The 22,099-nt window shown below is 46.4% G+C and overlaps 1 protein-coding gene across 3 annotated transcripts in view; it reads right to left on the reverse strand.

Moving 5' to 3' along the window:
- Window positions 1-22,099, reverse strand: part of TNFAIP8 (TNF alpha induced protein 8) — a 113,193-nt gene that overhangs the window by 37,552 nt on the left and 53,542 nt on the right. The window contains exon 1 of one of the 3 annotated variants that reach the window (XM_059416073.1): window positions 635-909. The exons of the other annotated variants lie outside the window; for them this stretch is intronic. Coding sequence (XP_059272056.1) covers window positions 635-707 — 73 coding nt within the window. The 5' untranslated portion in view covers window positions 708-909. Of the gene's footprint in view, window positions 1-634; window positions 910-22,099 lie in introns of those variants that run through there. 3 annotated transcript variants of the gene reach the window in all.

Below are 22,099 nucleotides of genomic sequence, written 5' to 3' on the forward strand. Positions count from 1 at the left end.
AACAGACAAACTTTCCTCAGTTGCAAGCTGCACCAGGCGCCCCTCACATCTCTCTGATCCCTTAAGCCCCCAACACAATGAACTCACTGCTGGACCGTCAGCAAGGGGAGGGGGGGGGAGAAAACACACACACACACAGACAAAAAACCCCATCAACCAACCTATTTCCCAAATGAAGATCTTTCGCTTCTCCCCCTCGCTCAGCTTCCCCTTTTAACCGGAAACACAAGGAGTTTCCAATTTCTGAAACCCTTTTCAAGGGACCCCAGACTCTTTGGGCTCTTCCAAGGGGACTCGCTTCAGGCAGTCCTGATGCAGGCGGTCAGCGCTTTCCAAAGCACATTCTGCATTCTTGGAGTCAACACAGGGGGCCGTTTGATGTCCAGATTAATCTACAAAGCAGCCTTTAGCAGACTGGCTGAGCTAGGTCCTCCTCTCGTCTCTAGCAGCCGGGCGAGAAGGGCTCTGCAGACTCCACTCTAACCGAGCTGTGAAGACGCAAGGCGAGGGACAAAGTACCCACCGCTCCCCTTAAACTCCCATCTACTCCCCTACTGCGCCTTTCCTCCACATTCCTCCGCGGGACTTGGCAGCCCCCTACCCTCCTCCTCTCCCTGCCAAATCAAAGTCATACCTTCCTTGGATTCTTCTGCTTCGCAGTGCATGGTGGCAGAGTAAGCGGTCGCAGGGGCGATTACCGCGGACATGTACTCCGACCAGCTGCAAGTTCGCTCCGAGGCCAAAACGCACACGCCAGAAAATAAAAGGAAGCAAAACCACTAAAATCAAAACCTCCCCGGGGCGGAGGGCTGGTTCTGGTGCAGGGATTTTCAGGGGGAAAGTTCTGCAAGAGTGACGAATCGCGTCTCAGCTGGGCGGCGGGAGTCCGCCCCCGGGCCGTGCGCTCCGGCCGTCGCTGGGCGGAGGCGACCTGGCGCGGCTGGCGGGCCCCGGGCGCACGCAGGTGGGGCAGAGGCCGGGACCACAGCCCAACTGTGCGAGGAGGCAGGGCCGAGGGGCGCCGGGGGCAAACGTGACCCAGACGGGCTACGCCTGGGAAATAAATGCGCAGTCAGGAAAAAGGTCTTACTCCTCTGAGCGCGCGCTGCAGTCGTGCAGAAGTAAGAATTGCACACTCGGTCAAAGAAACACCTCTGGATCTCCGGATGAACATTTTTCGGCGCCCAGTTAACTTGCCTTGTCCTGGAAGTGGGGGATCTTCTATGCCAGGAAAATAAGGATGTTGAAGCTGCTTCGGGTTGTACGCTATTTTTGCAGGAAAATAACGTGGATACTGGTCCATGTGGCTGGAAGGACCAGTTTCACCAGGCAGCAGGGCCTTTTGAAGAAAGTGGGGGCGGCCCTCGCCTTACCTTTGCAAGGGAAGACCAGACAAAGCGGCTTACTCAGCATAACCGGGGGGGGAGTACTCTTCCTCAAACCCCAGCCTGGCGCACAAGCTGCTCCGAGTTAGCCCCAAGGGTGGTCCTCCGAAGGAGAGCGCCCTTCCCTCCGCGCGCCACTCAAAACAACCAGGATACATTCCTTCCAGATGCCAAAGGGGGTGGCGCGGGGTGTTCGGCCTTTGAAATGCTGATAGAACGTAAAGTCTGCAGAGCCTGGGGAAAGACAACTCAGTTCTTGCCCTCAGGTCCGGTCCCCTGGCCCTTAAAATCGGCGGAGAGGTGGGCGTCCAGACTTCGGAAAACCTTTGATCTTCCAAGGAGCGAGGAAGGAGCTGACCCTGATGTGCCTGTCTTAATGGAGGTAGTTTACAGAGCACTAGTTCCACCACTGATCTAAGGCAAAAATCCTCTAATAACGCACCTGAAAGATCGATTCGGGAACTGGAAGAAAACTTTACTTCCCAGCGACTTTCTTTTCCCTCCTTTTCCATTGTTATATGGGAAAACAAAACAAAACAAAAACAAAAAAAGAGAAGACGCTAAGATAAATTTAGTGAAAAGAATACAATAAAGACGGATTTAAAGAGCCCGAATTTATCATTTTTATGACCTTGAGCAAATTCTTTACTCTCTCTGCATCCCCCCCTTCCCTGACATGTAAAATGAGGATGAAAAGTAGTATTTGTTTTACAGATTTATGTTTGGTATGAAATAAGGTAATAATACAAGCAAAAAGGGATTTGAAAACCATAAGTACTACATAGATTATTACTAACTATTGCACCATTAAAAATAAATTTTTGTAAAGGATGCTCAGGTATTTTACTTCCATATGGAGTTCAAACAGGAAAAAAGGATTTATGCAAGTCACAAGTAGAAGTGATTATAAATATTAATATCAGGCCTAGATATTAAAGCACTTCCTATTGCTGAATGAACCAACATGCCTAAGACCCTAAGCAGACTTCTATCTCAATTTCACTGCAAGGGCAGGATGGCGAGAGGAAGGCATAGCCAATGGAGAAGAGAGAAGGGGAGAAACATCTGGAAAATATCAGCATTGCAGAGCCTCCTGAAAAGTGACCTCACCACAAAAAGGTTAACACTGTGCATCCTTCTGAAAGTCACGGTTAACTACATGGTCCCCTCTGCCATGCATTCTGGGTCAGGAGCGGCGAAGATGCATACTTCTCCCTCAGTGACCTCAAACTTCCAAAGGAGACTTGTGATCATTTTGAACCCAGAGAAATGCTCCCTCACCAGTAAGAAGCGACATTCCGGGTCCTTCCCAAGGCTTCATTCTGGGAGCCCTCCCTCCCGCACAAATATCACCTGCCCTTGTCCTCCCTCCCGACAGCCCAAATGTCCACAGATGGCCACCAGGACCCTAAGAGGACCTTAGCAGGTCCTGAGTCACAGAGATAAGATAGCTCCCATTCAGCTATAATTGGACTAGGATGCAACACCTCCTTCAAGGTGATCATTATGCAAATTTAGACAACCCAAACTCCAAGCCCCAGCCGCTGCAGGGAGGGCTCCCATTCACCTTCTCCCTTCAGAAGGGGCCCTCCTGAAGAACGTTTATTAAACGTATTTTTGCAAGTCCAATTACGGATAAACCACATGAGAGGCGCCAAAAGACATGTCCCTAGTGTTCTGTTTGTTTTCACACCAGATTCACAAAAAGGCCTTCAGGTTAGCCAAGGAGAGAAGGACCGCTGAATGAACAGTCCCAGAACAGTCCCATTCCTGTCAGGTCAGCCTTGTAATTCAATTTAGAGTCATTTTCAAGGCTCTATCTTTGAACACCTGGAAAAAAAAAACTTCTTTAGTATTTAAATGCAACCCAGCAGTCACCTTGGGGAAGGATATCCTGGTCTAGCTTAAGAACAAGGAATGTGCAGCCTATTTTGAAAGACTGAGTGTGCACAACGACGCTGCTCACCTTGGTGCAAAAAGCACCACCCCAGGTTCCCAACCTGCAAAGTGAAGCCAAAGGGCAGCTGATTCTCAGGCAACTGAGCGGCTTGCGTGTCACTTCAGATCTGTGCTCCCTCAGTCATTTCATCTCGATTTTGCTCGGCTTTTGTTCCAAAGGGGATGAGTCACTTTTTAGCCTCCAGAGACTAATGCACTAGGACCTTACAAGGAGTCACCTCTCGTACCCAGAATCTGTTCACTTTTGAATATTTAAGAAATCCTCCCACTTGCTTTAGACTGGCTGTATATCGTTAGAAGTCACACCAATAGTCATTACAGACCAGCCCCTACAAAATAGCAATTAAGTGAATACCATACTGCACTTACATACTAGGTTGAACTTCGACTCATGTGGAGCAGTGGGTCTCCCCCCTTCTGTGCCAAGATGGGAGAGGTAAAATGCTGTATAAGATTCTGGTGGTGTTTTCATTCATCAGGCAATATCAAGTATCACATGTCAATGGGACCTGTTCATCTGGAGCTTACTGGTATAATTTTGGTAATCCTTTTTTTTTTTTTTTTTTTTGGTCAGAAAGAGAGAGACAGAGAGAGACTGAGCAAGCAGGGGGAGTGGCAGACAGAGAGAGAAGCAGGCTCCCCACTGAGCAGCTCCCTGCTCCCCATGTGGGGCTCGATCCCAGGACCCTGGAATCATGATCTGAGCCAAAGGTATATGCTTAACCAACTGGTGTCCCTAAAAAAAAAAAGGATTTTATTCAGATTTCCTAATGATTTCCCTTGGATCATCATACCCATTTTACAGATAGGTCATTCAAGGAACGGAGGTTATATGATTTGTTCAAGATCCCAAAACTAAGTAATAGTGTTCTTCAGACTGCAGGCTTCCTCTCTAGACTTTCTGACTCTATGAAACTACTCACATAAAATTCAAGTCCTTTATTTTGTAGAAGGGTAACTCAAAGACTGCTACACTGGGAGGTTTCCAGAGTTCGAGCTCACCAGGAGGCTAACATAGCTCAACTCACTCTGTCTGAAGGCTTAGATCACAGGCTCCAATGGAAGTTACTCCATTCCTGATATTTGATGTTTTAAGTAAGCTATAAGTTCAATAGCTTTTATTTATTCAGCAACATGAAACCACTATTTTTTTTTTTTAATTAAAAGTTCAGTCAGGACCCTAACTAAAGCTGCTGGGCTATGAGTCTGCCAAGAGCAGGGAAAAGACCATCAGGCTTGGTGGGGGAAGAACTGGGACTGACCACCATAAACCCAGGAAGCACTACCTCCCGTACATTCGGAGGCAAATCATACAAACTCCCTTTCCTGAATGACATATCTGTAAAATGGGTATGATGACCCAAGGGAGATCATTGGGAAGTCTGAATAAAATCTTTTTTTTTCTTTTAAATTCCTTCTCCTCTCACTTTTCTGCTAAAAATGGGCAAGCCAGAGGTGCCTGGGTGGTGTAGTTGGTTAAGTAAACGGACTCCTGGTTTCGGCTTAAGTCATGATCTCAGGGTCATAAGATCGAGCCCCACACTGGGCTCTGTACTCAGTGTAGAGTCTGCTCAAGATTCTCTCCCCCTCTGCTCTCTGGCTTGTTCTCTCCCTCTCTCTATAATAAATAAATAAATCTTTAAAAAAATTTTTTTTAAATGGACAAGCCACTGAACCTCTTTGGGCTTCTGTGTGCCCATCTATAAAATAGGGTCCATGCCACTTACTCAACAGAGGAAAAACAATAGTGAAATGAGGCAGGAATGTGACAAAGCACTGAAAATTCTGAAATTCCCCCCCCTTGGACTCTCTCCTGAATACTTTCGTGAATGAGGCCAGGTTGTTTTAGGTTGTGGAGTATGTATCTGGAAGCCCTAAATGCTGGCCCTACAGACATCCCAGATAGGAACGGCAATCTAAGGTGAGGGGTCCAGCAACAGAACGTGAACACAGGACTGAACCTTCTTACCGTGCCCAGTTTAACGGGGCAGCACAGGGGTAACATGAGGGGGGGTAAATGATGGGATTCACCAGGGAGAAGTAAGGCAGGTGTGAGACTGAGCCTGGAAGGCACCATGTCACACCAGATTCATGAATAACCGGGCTTTCCTCCAGAAAAGCAGCTAGATGAAAAAGTGACCAACAGTGATAGTCACAGAAACTCCAATTTGGAGGTAACCCTGGCGCTCATGGCTCTAATCCTCTAGGTGGCTGGTGAAGCGATCTCTCACTCACATCCTAGGCAGTAAGTAAGCATTCATCCAGACTTTGCCTGATGACCTCTAGGCAGAGACGCACTCTTTTGAGAGCCTCATCTCCTTTATGATCATTAGGAGGTTCCTCTTTATAAGAAACTGCAACTCAAGGGCGGTGACTGTCAAATTCTTGCCACTCTAACCACCGTTTTACACCCTCCGGCAAGGAAATAGTTCTTTAACACAACTGAGACAGATTTGGGTGGGGGAGGGGGAAGCAAGAGCAGGAGGGGCAGAGAGAGGAGAGAATCACCAGCAGGCTCCATGCTCAGTGCAGAGCCCGACACAGGGCTTGATCTTATGACGCTGAGATCATGACCTGAGCTGAAATTAAGAGTCAATTGCTTAAGCAACCCATTGCTGGAGCCCCCCAGGTACCCCAAAAAACACAGATTTTTAAAATGGATTGTCTTTTTTAACAAGCCAGGGGAGAGCCCTCTCGTGTTGGCTGTAACGGACTGCAGTTGAACTTAACGTAGAGTCAGTTATGCAATTTTCCAGTGCCAGCCACACATCTGGTACTGGTTATGGTGAAGAATTCAGAAGCAAGCCTCTCTGGATGAGTAGGCGGCAGAGATCATCTCTTTTCTCTTCCATGCGCTCACGCTAAGGCCATAGAAAACGCTGCCAAGACAGGTTGGTTAATGCATGTGAGGAGTGAAGAGCTTCATTCCGGTTTCTGAAGAAAATGTGAAATCCACAAGGCAACAGAAGTCGTGCTTTCTATGTGGAATTTGGACCATACGTTGACTGCTGGTCTGAGATCCATTTGAAAGCCTAATCTGCTCCAAGTTGTCCTGATTTGCTTTTGACACTGAGTTTCTGACATGGGTAGAATGGCTATTAAATTAACATCTTTGCCAACTAGACACTGTTGAAGGGGCAAAAAGGCTGGTAGGCAGAGCTCCAGGGCCGGGCAAGCTTGCCAGGTGAAAGCAAGGCTGAAACTCAACAGACAGACTCAGCAGGTGGTAAAACTATGAACCAAAGCAGAACTTCTCCAAACAGCATTTTGTGGGGGAAAGAGAGGGCTGTTTTGTAGGTAGCACTGAAAGGCAGGGGTCCTTTTTCCATTTGAATAGGTCAGGCTGCAAAACTTCAGCCACTCAGCTTCTCCTTAAAGAAGAGCTGTAGAAATATGCAACCGTTATGATTCACTAAGTTGGAGACATCACCAAAATAACTAACTTCTCTGAGAAGCTGCTAATATGAACAAGGGTGCCTGTCTGATGAGAAAAAGCCTTAGGAAGCCCATCCATTTCCCAGAAGACACAGAAGAGAGTTGAAACTCTTCCCCTTACTCAATCTGAAATCTTCTCCAACAGACTTCTGACTACTGAACTCAGCAAAGTGCCATCATATGCCATTTAACTTTCTCAATCTTAACGACGTAGAAGCAGCCCAAAAGAGAAAGAGAAAAGCCGTAATCATCTAAATGCATTTGCTGGGATGCCTGGGTGGCTCAGTCAGTTAAGCGTCTGCCTTCAGCTCAGATCATGATCCCGGGATCCTGGGATCCAGTCCAGCATCAGGGCTTCCCGCTTGGTGGGGAGCCTGCTTCTCCCTCTGCCTGCCGCTGCCCCTGCTTGTGCTCTCCCTCTCTCTCTGCCAAATAAATAAATAAAATATATATAAAATAAATAAATGCAGGGGCGCCTGGGTGGCTCAGTGGGTTAAAGCCTCTGCCTTCGGCTCAGGTTATGATCCCAGGGTCCTGGGATCGAGCCCCACATGGGGCTCTCTGCTTAGCAGGGAGCCTGCTTCCTTCCCTTCCTCCTCTCTGTCTGCCTGCCTCTCTGTCTACTTGTGATCTCTGTCAAATAAATAAATAAAATCTAAAAAAATAAAATAAATAAATAAATGCATTTTTGGCCATTCCATATAAGGATTTTATGCTGAAGGGCGAGCCTGAGATGGAGCTAGGATAGACTGGTCCCTCCCCAACTCTTGTCTCTGTATGTTCTCCTCACACAGTGATCATCTCATGCGCTGACGGTCAATGTTGTATTGAAGACTATATATTTTTTCCCACACCAAAGTGCCTCCAAGGACAAGCCAACTATTTCATCTAGCAACCCATTCTGATGGTCAAGGAAGGACTTAGACAGTAAGTCTTCTACTTACAGGAAAGTGCTATGTTATTCTCCAATCTGGTAACTTTCTAAGAGGCTTTCAAAAATAATATTACCCCAGGCTGTTTTGACTTTACCCATGACTCTTCTGTCCTCTTAACTGAACTGGCACCTTAGATTCTCATATGTTAGAGTGCTGTGGTCATAAATGTTGGAACAGACTCATCAGTTTAGCTCCGAGACCTCCAAATTGTATGCCGTGGTGCCAAGGGCAAGCTCACAGGGGTGTTGCAGGATATTTTAGATTTTTGAGGAAAACAAAGTATTATTCAACATCTCTCAGAAACTATATGAACTCCAACTTGGAGCAAGTTCACAGTGTAACACCAGATGGTGTTACATTTCGTTTAATGACATCATCTCTTTGCAAAGCTAGGCCGTTGGCAGTTGCCATGATAAAAAGCAAGTATTATATTTTAAAAGTACATAAGACAGGAAATTAGGGTAGTGAGATCCAACCTGATCTCAAGGTTTGAGAAGTTGTGAGTTGGGCAGTGATCCATTTATGGCCTGGCAGCCCCAAATTCACCCTTCATCACCTGCTCTGAGCAAAGAAAGATGGGACTCGGAATACATTTTTCTCTTTTGCCAGTCAGTACAATTCTAAGCTCTGTCAGTGGGGTGCACTGTAGAGACATTACAGGAAGAAAAACTTTCCCTTCTTGGTTTTGGTGTGCTTTTTCAAGAAACCTCCTCAGAGATAGATTTCCTCAGCATCGTAGCAGGTGGATTTCCAGCAAGTTCTATAAGCACAGTGTTACAGCGACTTCTCTGCCATTGGATGGAGCTGTGGCGAGCCATCCTCTGTCCATTAAGGAACAAGGGGGATGCTCATTCTTGGTGCTCTATTTTGAACCCATGGTAAGTGGTTGCCACTCTAGCTTTCCCTCTTTTCCTAACAATTCTCTTCACTGGCTAGATAGTCCTCATTAAAGTTGGTATTTCTTTTGTTTTCTTTCTTGTTATTATTAATCGTGGTAAAATGCACACCACATAAAATTTGCCATCTTAATCATTTTTAAACATACAGTTCAATTGTACTAAATGCCTAACATGATTGCGCAACCCTTACCACCTCCCATTTCCAACACTCTTTTCATTTGCAAAACTGAAACTCTGTACCCATTAAACGCCAACTTTCCATTCTCCCCTCCCCTCAGTCCCCAGCAACCACCATTCTACTTTCTGTCTTTGAACCTCACTACCGTAGACATCCCATATAAGTGGAATTACAGCGTATTTGAGTTTTTGTGTGTTGACTGCCATATTTCTCTTCATGTCCCAAAGATTCATCCGTGGTATAGCTTGTGCCAGAATTTCCTACCTTTTTGAGGCTGAATGATAGTCACATATCACATTTTGTTGATTCATGGACCATTCAGTAGGGAACTGGGTAATTACCCCCTTCTGCCTCTTATGAACAATGCTGCTGCCAACAGGGGTGTGCCAAGACCTGTACAAGTCTCTGCTTTCAGTTCTTTGGGGGTCCATCCCCAGAAGGGGAATTGCTAGATCTTACAGTAATTTTCTATTTTTCACCTTTTGAGGAGCCACTTAGTATAGCGCTAGTTCATATTTATTTATATGAAACCTTCCAGTTCCCATTATCATGCTCCTGATTGGATCCTGGTTGAACCACGCAAGGCCCAGCAGGAACAACTTGTTCCACTAGTCACTGTGGTGAAGAATGAAATAAAAGCATTTTTTTAAAAAAAATCTTTCGACTTATACATATCATGTTTTCCACACAGGTAATTATTTAGACCCAAGCACTTAAGTGAAACTGTGAGGTATTCCTTGGGTCCAAGAAAATGATGTGAAAAGAAGACAGAGACATGAAGGGGTCCATGAGTGAAGCACATTGGGAACCTTAGCTCCTGCCTATGTTTCCAGCTGTCTGGAGGGTCTGTCTGCTTTATCCTTCCAACTGAAGGAACAGACAGACCCATACCCCACCCCCACCAGGAGTGACGCACACACACAACATCTTGATTTTCTTCATGATATCAAATTATTTCTCACTTGAGGCGACAGTGGCTAGAAGCCTCCCAAGGTCTTTGGCTTAGGCTGCTCTGTCTCCCCTTACTTATTTATTTATTTTTAAATATTTTATTTGTTTATTTGACAGACAGAGATCATGAGTTAGGCAGACAGGCAGGCAGAAAGAGAGGAAGGGAAGCAGACTCCCCACTGAGCAGAGAGCCCAATGCAGGGCTCGATCCCAGGACCCTGGAATCATGACCTGAGCCGAAGGCAGAGGCTTTAACCCACTGAGCCACCCAGGCGCCCCTCCCCTTATTTCTAATCTCACTAAATCCCACAGTCAAAATGTTTGCTTGACAGACTTTCTTCCCTCCATTCCTATGGCTGTTAGTCCATCCATCATCTCCAGCTGGTATAATCTAACGGGTTGTAAGTCAATTTCCCTCAATGAGCCCAGGGGCAGACACCTTACATGTCCACAGAAGCTAGACAGACATAGACTAATCTGTGCCTGCCACAGGTCCTGGCTGCCTCCATCGCTGCACCCAGGCAGACACAGAGATACGGAGGTGGCGGTAAGACAGTTGAAATGCTAGCTGGAGGACCACGCTCTCCCCCAGAAGACGAAGGCCACCAATTACGGATGCAGGATGTGGCCAGGGGCAAAACCATGAATGTGCACCCCCCTACAAGCAGAAATGAATGATCTGAAAAGCACTCATTCAGAAACTTCGATGCTTATTTTCATTCACTGGAAATTACTGGAAACAAACATTACAGAGAACCATGACACCTTTGCAGCTACAAGCTGCCTTGTGGGAGGAGCTGCTGCCACTGTCTATTTTTCCTCCTATGTTCCACCATTATTGTTGTTGTTGTTTGAACCCCTCCCAAAACCTTGCCTGTGATTCCTCCAGAAAGCCTGCTGACACCCACGTGAACCTACACTTCCCGAGTGAACTTCTATTACATTTAAAGCTGATCATCGTGATGTTCCTTGTCTTCTGATGCAGATCTGAAAGCTCTTAAAAACACACGATTATACCTTGTGGGGTTCTCCCCACCACTTTTTTAAGGAGAAGAAAATGTTGGATGCTTTGAGGGCACCATGGCACTAATAAAATCATCATCAGATCCACTGGTAATATTGAATTATGACAACATGTAAGAACCATTTCCAGTTCCCCTCCCCTCCAAACTACATTACGAGGAAGTGTGTCCATAAATCTCTGTGCCCTTCAAAGAAACACAGAAAGAAAATTTGCATTACATCCCAAGAGCTGACGCTGGTGATCTGCAGCCATCCATAAATCTGTCAGGTTTACAAAAAAGTCCATCAGATAAAGAGCCAAGAAGAAAATAACTCTGACAGCTGCAAACCTTCTGTTTTTACAACAGGCACAGAATGGACGCACTTCCTTTTAACATCTTCATAAACACAGAGCAATAAGCAAAGGCAAACGTCCCCGGTAGAAGCCACTGGACTCTGGCACCTCCACACGTGCCCTCAGAACCACTACTAGGCTGGACTGAACCCAATTCCAGTTCCCCAGATGGTATTTCCAGAGCCAGCAAGGTGCTTGTGGCAGTGGCCCACCTTCAAAGAGCTGCGACCTCGCCATCCTCAGATCAGGAGTTTTATTCCCTTTAGGTAAAGAACTAACATCTGGCATGGGGTCACCAAAATATATGTACTAATAAATCCCAGATGGGGATTGCAGACACCTCTTTACTCAAGGCATGAACGGCTCTTGGGCGATTAATAGTCTATTCATCTGATCTCTTGGGAAAGAGCTCCCCTTCAGGGACTGTTTGTGTTTATAATATGCCGTGTTTTCCATTTTTTTTTTTTTAAAGATTGTATTTATTTGAGAGAGAGAGAGAAAATGCACAAATGGACAGAGGGAGAGGAAGAAGCAGGCTCCCCGCTAAGCAGGGAGCCCCATGTGGGACTCAATCCCAGGATCCTGGGATCATGACCAGAGCCGAAGGCAGATGTCAGTTAAGACTGAGCCACCCAGGTGCCCCAATACATTGTGTTTTCTAAAGCCAACTTGGGATCCATTGTTGCACAAGACATACTTAATTTTGTCATCTGTGTGCTTAATGGATGATTATTAACCTATGAATATAAAAAGGCAGAACCTTGGGCATCCCAAATACCCTATTATCTGGGCCAGAGGAAGGAAGCAATATTCCACTTGGCCATTGCCCCAAATTCTGAACCAGCAGCCCGGGTCAAAGCCAATGAGGTTTATCTTTATATTCAGCTGTCTTAATATCATCAGGCATAGTTTATCAAGCACCTACTATGTGCTAAGTCTTGTGCTAGGCACACTTACAGAACACATCTCCATCTTACTAGGTCTCAGCAAGGTGGTGCTTTCTAGTTCTTGATGTGTGTCTGCACACATTACCACTGAGCCTCACAACAATTCCGTATGGAAAGGAATCTTGGGTTATCATTGGCTCCATTTGCTTCAGACAAGGATACTGATGCTCAGAGACATTCAGGGACTGGACCAAGGTCCCTTAGCTAGGACTGAGACTGGAAGGCGGGTCCTCTGCCCTCATTCCATGCTATTTTTCTCCTGCTATAGAGTTTTGGATTGAGCAGAGCACCAATAACTTTATCCAAGACAAATACAGCATATGCTCCATCAGAAGAGGGGTGTGGGGCAGTCAAGAGAGGTCAGACCGCAAAGCTGACTGGCAGGATCTGAGCCCAGCTGGCTTGGAGCAAGAGGGACTTTAACAGAAAGGGGAGGAAATCCAGAGAGGAACAGGCATGGCAAGGGGGAAGGGGAGGAGTCCCACTTCACACCTCGGAGTCCGAGGTCTAAGCAGTGCAGCCGGTGAGGGGATGGGATCGAGCCTCTTCTATCAGATCAGTTTCCCATAGGAGTTGAGCCCTTCCCCAGAGGGCTGCTGTTTCTATAAAGCCACAGCCTTTGTTGAAAATACTTCTAACATACATTGCATAGAATATCTCTTCACTAAACAAAGGCTAGGGAACATTACTATTATTTGTTTTACACAGCAGACTATTGTTGTTGATTACACTCTTCTGTAGTACATATGTGAACCCACTTTGGCCCACTAAACCCTGCCAAAAAAAATTGTCTTTTTTCATTGTCTTTATGCCCCATCAATAATTCCCATCCAAATTCAAGACAAAAGGAGAGGCATGTGAACAAGATTTCACCTTCTTCTCAAATGCTCCCGAAAGCCCATCATAATATAGGTCTACAGAGAAGGTACAATGCTCTTAACATAGCTGAGTCATGTTTTCAGAGGTGAGAGGAGGTGGGACGCTGGGTTCTCAAATCAGTAAAGAATAGTGTATATAGTTGAAATTATCTTAAAAGTTCCTTAAATGGGGGTGCCTGGGTAGCTCAGTGGGTGAAAGCCTCTGCCTTTGGCTCAGGTCATGGTCCCAGGGTCCTGGGACGGAGCCCCGCATCGGGCTACCTGCTCCGCAGGGAGCCTGTTTTCTCCCCGCTCTCTCTGCCTGCCTCTCTGACTACTTGTGATCCCTGTCTGTCAAATAAATAAATAAAATCTTTAAAAAAAAAATTCCTTAAATGGCCTAAAAAATACAGTGACTATCCACATGCTTTTGGATCTCCATCATAATTATCAGTTCCTTTAAGAATTAGTCAATGTTTCTCTAGAACTGCCCATCAAATATTCAAGTTCTCCCTCCATTGTGATGATAAAAATCATTAGCGCCCCCTTGCCAGGCTTTTTGAACAATGTGTTTCCTGTTCTGTTAGTGCAGAGCCCTCAAACCTCATCCACTCCTTTGGGTTCATCAACAGGGAGCCATTCCTTGGCCAACAGAAGCAATGAATAGTTATTCCCTGAAAGGGGCTGAATACACATGGTCAGGATTTCCAGACACTTGCCTTCTTCCTCAGAGCCAAATATCACTTTTTTTTTTAAAAAAAGATTTTATTTATTTGACAGAGAGAGAGAGTAGAAGTAGGTAGAGTGGCAGAGAGGGAGAAGCAGGCTCTCCACTGAGCAGGGAGCCAGATACAGGCTTGATCCCAGGACCCTGAGATCATGACCTAGGCTGAAGGCAGCCGCTTAACCGACTGAGCCACCCAGGTGTCCCCAGATATCACTTTTATCGACAGCATCTAACAACCCCTCTACATCTACTAATTGGACGTCCAAGGGACCTAGGGAGAACCAAAGCTTGATGAAGGAAGCTGGGGTTTCACTGCCTGCTCTAGAAGAAGCCACAGATAGTGCTGTTCAGATGCTGTCTTTGTTTCTATAGTACTCCAATCTGCAAATACTTATGGAACATTTACCATGTACAGGTATAAGGCAAATGGTACAGATAAAACACCACCAGTGTCTGTCCTCTCAGACTCTACTGTATAGGCAGGGGAGGGGGAAGACACTAATTAAAATATAATGTAAGTGTAAAGCAAAAAAGTACGGGGTGCTCTGAAATCGATTAGGAGTATATAAATCAGTATGTATGTAAATCAGTCCTAGGGGAGGAAGTCAATCAGGGAAGGCTGCCTGGAAGAAGTGATGCCTAAGCTAAAAGGAATTGAGGTGGAGGGTGGAGAAATTAGCCAAGGAGGGGGAGATGGAGGAGAAAGGAAGGAAGAATGGTTCCTGGTAGAACTAACGGGTGAATAAACAACCCACCAGAAAGGAAAGCTAAAGAAAAGGTCAACAGATATGATGATGAGGTGGCCACTGTCTTTTCTTGGAGAAAAGACAATTAGGTAACATGATTAGACAAAGAAGCCAAATTGCAAGGGGTTTGGGGATAGATTGCTGTTAAGGAAGTACAGAAAGAATTGTGGACTATTCCTTTATGGACTCTCACAGAAAGGGAGAAATTGAGACTATTCTGGTGAGTAAGCACTAGGAGAAGAGCACAATTTTAGCACAGCTTTAACTGAGTGGCTTTGCTGAAGGAATATTTAAATCCCCATAATTCTCCCACTGGTCAGACACAGGGGAGCTGCGCACCATCAGTCTCTTACAAAACACATCTGCAGGAATTTTCATGGACTCTGACAGGAATGTGAATAATGGAAATAAAACAGGATAAAGCAGGAACGCCCCTCCATATTCAGTGGCTGGTGGTAGTCCAACAGATCTTACCTGAAGCAGGGCCATGAAGGTGCTCTCTCTAGGGTGACTCAAAGGCTCCCCAGACTTAAAATTATCCACTTAGCGCTACAGGAATACTTTCATTAAAGGAGCAGGACTTTTAGTTAAATGTTGTCCTATTTCCTGTTGTACCATCAAGTTCTCTGAAAAATACAAGTGTCTCTTACGGCTTGCGAATGACTCACACCTCAGCGTGTAAAGAGTCCACTGGTTTCTTGGTTCCTTCCTGGGGGGTGCAGGGGAGAGCAGGAATGCAGAAATTAAGAATATGGGTATGGAGAGGCACGGAAGTGGTGGGAAAGAGTGAATACAAGCTTGTCCCTTTCAGATTCCTTCCTGGTCCTTGCCCCCAAGCTGTCCTAACTCAGAGAAAAGGCAAAGAGGAGTGACTATACCCTGCAGACAACCGGCAAGGCAGGAGTGTGCCTTTCCAATGTGGGAGGTTCCTTGTTTTGAGGGGCACAATTTTTTTTTTTAATTTTTTAATGCTGTAAAATACTCAGAAGTGTTTTGGATGAGATTTACATCTTCCCTTTTCTAAATTGATTCAGCCTCCAAAAGTCAGCAACCAAAGGAACAATATCCATGAGGACGTTATTTCTTTGGAAGCATTTCCAGTTTGTGGGTCAAAGCTAGGGTGGCCTACTTACCCCAGGGATCGCCTTGTCATCTAAGGTAAAGAGCTAAAATCCACTGAGAAGCAAAATAACAAAGGGCTCATATCTGTAACATCTGACATTTCTGAGGCTGAGCAAACATCCATGACAGCTGAAGTTCGCTGATTCATAGCCCAGGAATCCACACACTGGTAGCCTTAGGACTGAGTCCAGCCATGGAAGGATTTCTTGGATTGGATAAACTTTGTTTTTCATCTCAATGTCAATGCCTGGGGATGGGACCTGTTCTCTCCAAGTCAGCCCCAGGTGTCATAACCTGAACTGTTCGTAGAAAGCAATATTTTCACATTCCCGTTTCCTACCTGGTTTTAGCAGACATTTGAGTTTGGGACCTCTGGTTTATCAAGACTGACACGGAACACAAACAAACCATTTCTCTCCCATTAGGTAGAGCTCCAGAGCTGACCGTTTGGTGCTGGGTAATTGAGCAACGAGAGCACGAAAAACCGAAAAACCACAACTGTGTGCAATACCCCTTGTAATCAGACTTACCAAAAACCAAAAAAACAAAAAAAAAGTACAGCGAAGCTCGCGGGTCCCAACATAAGCCACGTGACCACAGCTTTGAAACCATGTTTCAACAGAAGTATCGGCCAGCACTGGTCACCATCCGATCTCCCCCTGCGTCCTCGGCTCCCGCAAGACCCCTGCCATCTGGAACGTCACAGAACACAAGCCTGGCAGCCAGCATCCAAGCCAGGCCTGGCAAAGGAAACAACACCTCTATTCAGGGGATCTGTAGTAGGCAACTAACACGCAAGTTGGAGCCTTTTGCATCCAGCCCTGAGTCAGACCAGCTGCTTGGTAGCTCCTGAGGACACCTGCAGGACGCAACGCAGAAACCGCCGTCTCCCATGTGTCTGTATGCCCTGGCCCAGGGGCACCCCGACCCTGCACCCCTCCACAGTTCCACATGATGCCTCCATCACAGCCCGCGCGGAACCCAAGAACCAGAAGGCGAGGGCTTCGAGGAAGCTTTGCAAGTCCTCTTGTTCAATCTCAGCTCAGGCTTGCTCATCGAGGAGAGATCAGGCCCCGGAAGTTGATACGGCACGTCCAGAGCTCATCATGCAAGTGTCTTAATGGGTACTAGAACCTCCATCTCGAAGACCTCCGCTGTGGAAGCAGCCCCCTGTGATAGAGCATCATGCCTTTAAAGACGCCTGCATCCTTCTGGAGCCTAACCCAGTGTCTTGCACTGGATTTCTGCCACACCCACGGGTGCAGTCTGGCTCACTCAAGGTCATCACCAGGGTTTGGGTCAAAGCCCACCCAAAATAAAAGCCTCCTTGGCCCTGCCTGGCCTTCTGTGTGTCTAGTCCCATCACGGATGTAGCAGGAATACTGGCTGGCTGGGGACAGGGCTCTGGAGTTTGGAATTCCATTCGCCACTCATAGAGGTCATGTACAAAGATGAATACCTACCTCTTTTCTTTCCCTTAAGATTTATTTATTTATTTGACAGAGAGAGAGTGCACAAGCAGGGGGAGCCTCACAGAGGGAGAAACAGGCACCCCGCTGAGCAAGGAGCCCGATGTGGGACTTGATCCTAGGGTCCTGGGATCATGACCTGAGACGAAGGCAGACTGAGCCACCCAGGTGCCCCAAAAGTGATTTTTCTTTGTACACTGTGCCTTTTTTCTCCCCCTGGAGCCCTTGTATGTTGCCCTAGTCCCTTCTCCTGACCTTGATGGCCATTCTCCTAGAGGGATCATCTAAAATAAACAAAATAACATCCTGTATGACTGACTGCCCCGTTTTGCTTATTCATATGCAGTTTCAAAACAAAATCTACATTATCCAGAGTCCAGTAATATCAGTTGAAATAGATAAAATAACCAGATATGACAATTATGCTCATGTCTATAAAACATAAGGGGTATTCTTTACAGGAACAAATGGCCTCATTACATTGTCTTAAAAGAAAAACTATATTGGACTTCAGTGTTTTATGGGGACACATAATTACCATAGATGGAAGGGCTGCCTGTAATTAATTTTCTCTAGTTCTTATTCTCATTGTTCAGCGCTTACAAGACCAGGTCTATGACACTTTGGGGATGCCTTATTGACCTCTGAGAATTTCCATTCCTGATCGGCAGTGCTGTTGGGGTTCAAGGAGGGTATGTCATTGTTCTCCCTGACAGCATCTGTGTCACTGTCATGGGGTTGGGGGATGGGGCACTGGGAATCCAATATGGAGGGTTCCAGTCACTGTATTATTATACTGTGGCCAGTCATCAAATAAGAAGCAACAGGGGAAAATAAACAAAAAAGAAAACAGCACAGCAAAAGGAAGTTTGTTCAGGAGACAATGGGGGCCCACTCAAGGTCCCTCCTATCCACCCTGCTTGGGGGGCAGTGTGCTATTTGAGGGAGACACGGAGTCCATCCCTAACTCTCAGGTTTACCCTGACCATTCCACCTCAGGCACAGCAATCTTAGCTTCCTTGCCATAGAGTGACTGGTTGTTGTGTGTGTGTGTGTGTGTGTGTTTTAAGATTTTATTTATTTGTCAGAGAGAAAGAGAGAGAGCACAAACAGGGGGAGTGGCAGGCAGAGAAGAGGGAGAAGCAGGCTCCTCGCCTAGCAGGGAATCTGATGCAGGACTCTATCCCAGGACCCTGGAATCATGATCTGAGCCAAAGGCAGGTAGATGGTTAACGGACTAGACATCCAGGTATCCCCAGTGACTGGTTTAGACAACCCAAACCTATGCCACTCACCACTCCCTTCTATAGCCAATAAAGTGGCTTAAGATTGGGCACTGAGACATGAAAAATTTGCTGGGACTTCTGGAAGAGGTCACTCACTCCTCTGATAGAGCTGCCAGAAGCCAGTTCTCTCTCTCTCTCCTGCTGGACAGTGTGTTGCGCACGTGAAGTTAGCACTGCCGCAGACAGTTAACCACCATGAGAGAAACTGCATTGCTGAGGATGAAACTCAACCACAGAGGGCAGATTAGAAAGAAAATGGGTTCCTGACATCACTGAGCGGCTAAACCAAATCTCATTCCAGTTATGCAAGCTAATAAAAATTTCTCTTTTGTACGAGCCGATCTAAACTGGGGTTTCTCTTTCTTGCATAATACTCTTATGTCCAGATACCATTCTGGACAGCTAATGAGGAGCACGCTAGAGGACTTCTAATCTTGCTGCCGGCTTTACCACGTGCCCAGCCCCTAAAGGACAGCGGGTAAAGGAGGCCCAGAAAACACAGGCGACCAGTACTTGCTCCCCCGTTTCCTCAAGCTGGTTGCCTAACAAAGTCTGAAGACAGCCTGGAAACCCCCTCTCCTGCAGAGTCAAGTCCTGCCTGTCAGACAGCAGTGATAGCCAAGCACAGAGACCCAAGGGCGGGAGATGCTGAGCAACCTCAGTGATACAGACAGCGCAGAGGCTCTGAGGGACAGGACGTGGGTCCTCCACTCCCAGTATGGTGCTGCCCCACCATCCCTGACGGAACCTCCTGAGGGACTCGGGATGGGAACATCCTTGTCATGAGGGGGGTTTGCCTCCCTTGCAAAAACAGCAAGACTTGAAGGCAGGAAAAAGTAAAAGCACCCCCAGGAGCGCCCACTCACCTAAAGACCCAAATGAAAGGATCCCAGAGAACTGTGCCCTCAGGCTCCAGGGAAAAAGAAAGGATTCAGGTGCTGAAGGGACGATGAATTCCTGAGGATACAAATCAAAGCTGGTCCTCATAGTCTGAGGTAGTGGGATTTCAGAGCTCACTTTACAAAAACACAAATGGACATATGAAATCACCTTGGTTGGCAAAAAAATAAATAAAAAGGGGCACCTGGGTGGCTCAGTTGGTTAAACGGCTGCCTTTGGCTCAGGTCATGATCCCAGGGTCTTGGGATCAAGCCCCACAATGGGCTTTCTGCTCAGCGGGGAACCTGCTTCTCCCTCTCCCTCTGCCTGCAGCTCTGCCTACTTGTGCTCTTGCTCTCTTTCTCTCTGTCAAATAAATAAATTTTTAAAAAGAAGAAAGAAAAAAGAGAGAAAGTATTATATAAACAAATGTATGTGCCAAGTAAGATGATGTAGACTTCACATTACCTCTACTAGGAGCTTTGCTTTGGAAGAAAGGGAAGGAAGGAGCAAGAGAAAGTCCTGAGTTAGTTTTCTGCACAGGATGGGACCGTCCTGGTGCCAGGACCCCCTGTGACTCCATCCACAGGATCCAGGCTGTGCGTGATGGAGAGGAGACTGTGCAGGTTCTCCTGTACACAGAGCGCTCGTCTGACTTTCCTCAGAAAGTGAGATTAGGGGATCTGGCTCATGTCCAGAGGACAATAGTCATAAGATCTAAAGAAGGTGGAAGGGAGGGGGGACTTGAACAGGCTCACAGTAAAGAAAGAAAATGAAGCCCGTTGGGTAAAACTGTCCAGGTCCAGCTGTATTTGGTGACAGCAAGGGGCTCTCTCCTCACCTGGTGATCCTATTTTCAAATTCTTTATTTTTTTTAAAGATTTTATTTATTTATTTGGAGGGGGGAAGGAGAGAGAATCCGTCTCCCCATGATCCTCAGATCATGCCCTGAGCCATGGACACTTAACTGAGCCACCCAAGTGCCCCTATTTTCAAAATCATTTTAAATAACTTGCATTATTCAACCTTACTACCTCTCATGACAAGAACTGTGATCTACCCCTGTAAGCCCTAAAAATCTTGCATTTCCTATATCCAAGTAACCGCACAATGAACGTAGGGAGCCTCTCTGTGTGTACGGTGGTCATCCCGATGGAAGGACCAGGATGAACCGTGCTGACACACAGCTGTTGAGAGGACCCCACAGTGCCAGGCTATTTCAGGACCACTGCACTTACAAGTCTGAGCCTCAATGGGGTCATGCATCCTCACCGGGGCAGGCTAGGTCGGCAGGAATAACATGGGTTAGAAAGCACGTTCTCATCCCCGCTCAGGCCCCATGATGCTGACTAACCACAGACATCTGACCTGATTTCTTTGTCCTAAGTTTCATTTATCAAATGATGTTACACTAGATTAGATGGCTTCTCCTTTCATGTCAAATGTCAAATTCGTTTTAACTGTCACCATGGCCCAAGCTGATCTGGCCCCTTCCCATCTCTCTGGCTCGTCTTTCCTCTGATCAGTCCCCTTGCAGTTTTGGGAACACACTAGGACCATTCCCACCCCAGGACCTTTGTATCTTCTTGCCCTCTGCCAGGAACGCTCCTCTCCAGAATATGCATCACCTGTCTGGCTTCCTCACACCTTTAGGAGAGACTAATATCACAATTTCTCAAACTAGTCTCACAGTCTCCTCAGTGAGGACACACAATTGCAAATCCTCCCTCCGCCTCCACCACCCACAGAATGGACAACAATACTTATCCCCCATTTTAGACATAATTTTTTTTTCCTCCCTTGCACTTACTTAACAGAATCCCTCCTATTCTGTTTTTTACTTCTTTGTTTATTGTCCATCTTTCCCACTAGAATGTCAGTGCTCCAAGGGCAGGGATTTCTTGAGTTCCTTATTTTAGTTCTTTTTTTTTTTTTTTTTTTTCCTTATGAACAGGGCTCTCTATCTTCTCTTATCACTGGTATATCCCCAGCACCCAGAAGAGAGCCTGACAGGTAACAGGAACTGAGGAAGTTTTGCTGAATGGATGCAAGGGGGGGATGGGTGGGGTAGAGCCCTCTACAGCATCTTCCAGCTCTGAGGTCTGTGCGCTATGGTGCTTCTCGTGGGAGGGCTCTCCTCCCCACCACTGTACCAGGATGGACTCCACGACCTCCAAACATTGTCTGTGAGAAATGCTTTCTATTGGGATTCAGTTCTATTTTCTAGAGTCAAAATTAATATCATTGGGGGGGGGTGCACAATTACATCCATCTCCCCTAATTCCTTATGTAAAATTCCTAGGGAAAACAGAAGTGAGCTTCCCTACCGCTAAGATACCACATTATTTAACCTCAAGTGAAAAGAGGTTAGTTAGCAGGTGCATTTCCGCCGGCTCCACTAGATGGCAACATGGTCAGCGTCCACAGGTATCCAGGCGTGAAATTTACTAGCAACACATGCAGGAGAGCAGCTCCCACAAGCCTCTCCTGTCCTCTTCCACACACAGCCCTGGCTTCTTCTCCCCTGGTAGCCTGGTGATTTTCAACCACTAATTTACAATCTGTTCTCATATGGTTCACGCTTACTCACTGAATACATCTGACTTACCACTCCAGCCTTGGAAGCTTTGTGTATGCTGCTTCCTTCTGCCCACGTGCAATACTTACCTCCTTTTGAAACTCCCTCTCTTGCCCCCCACCAACCCCACCCAAACTCACTTCTTCCAGGAAACCTTCCCAACCAAACCTGACTCTGATCCCAACTGCACGGATGTCGTGAGCTACAGTCACAGGCATATAGCCATTTTCATATATTTGATAGAAGGTGCCTGGATACATATGTAAAGAAAGCAGACAAAAAAAAAAAAAGAAAGCAGACAGAGAATCACACACACACAGCTCTAGGCATCTGGTGAGCAAATGTACATTTACCATAAATAATGTGCAGGTGACCACTTTCCATACCAA

Source organism: Mustela nigripes, chromosome 12 (assembly GCF_022355385.1).
Source record: "Mustela nigripes isolate SB6536 chromosome 12, MUSNIG.SB6536, whole genome shotgun sequence".
NCBI lineage: Eukaryota > Metazoa > Chordata > Mammalia > Carnivora > Mustelidae > Mustela > Mustela nigripes.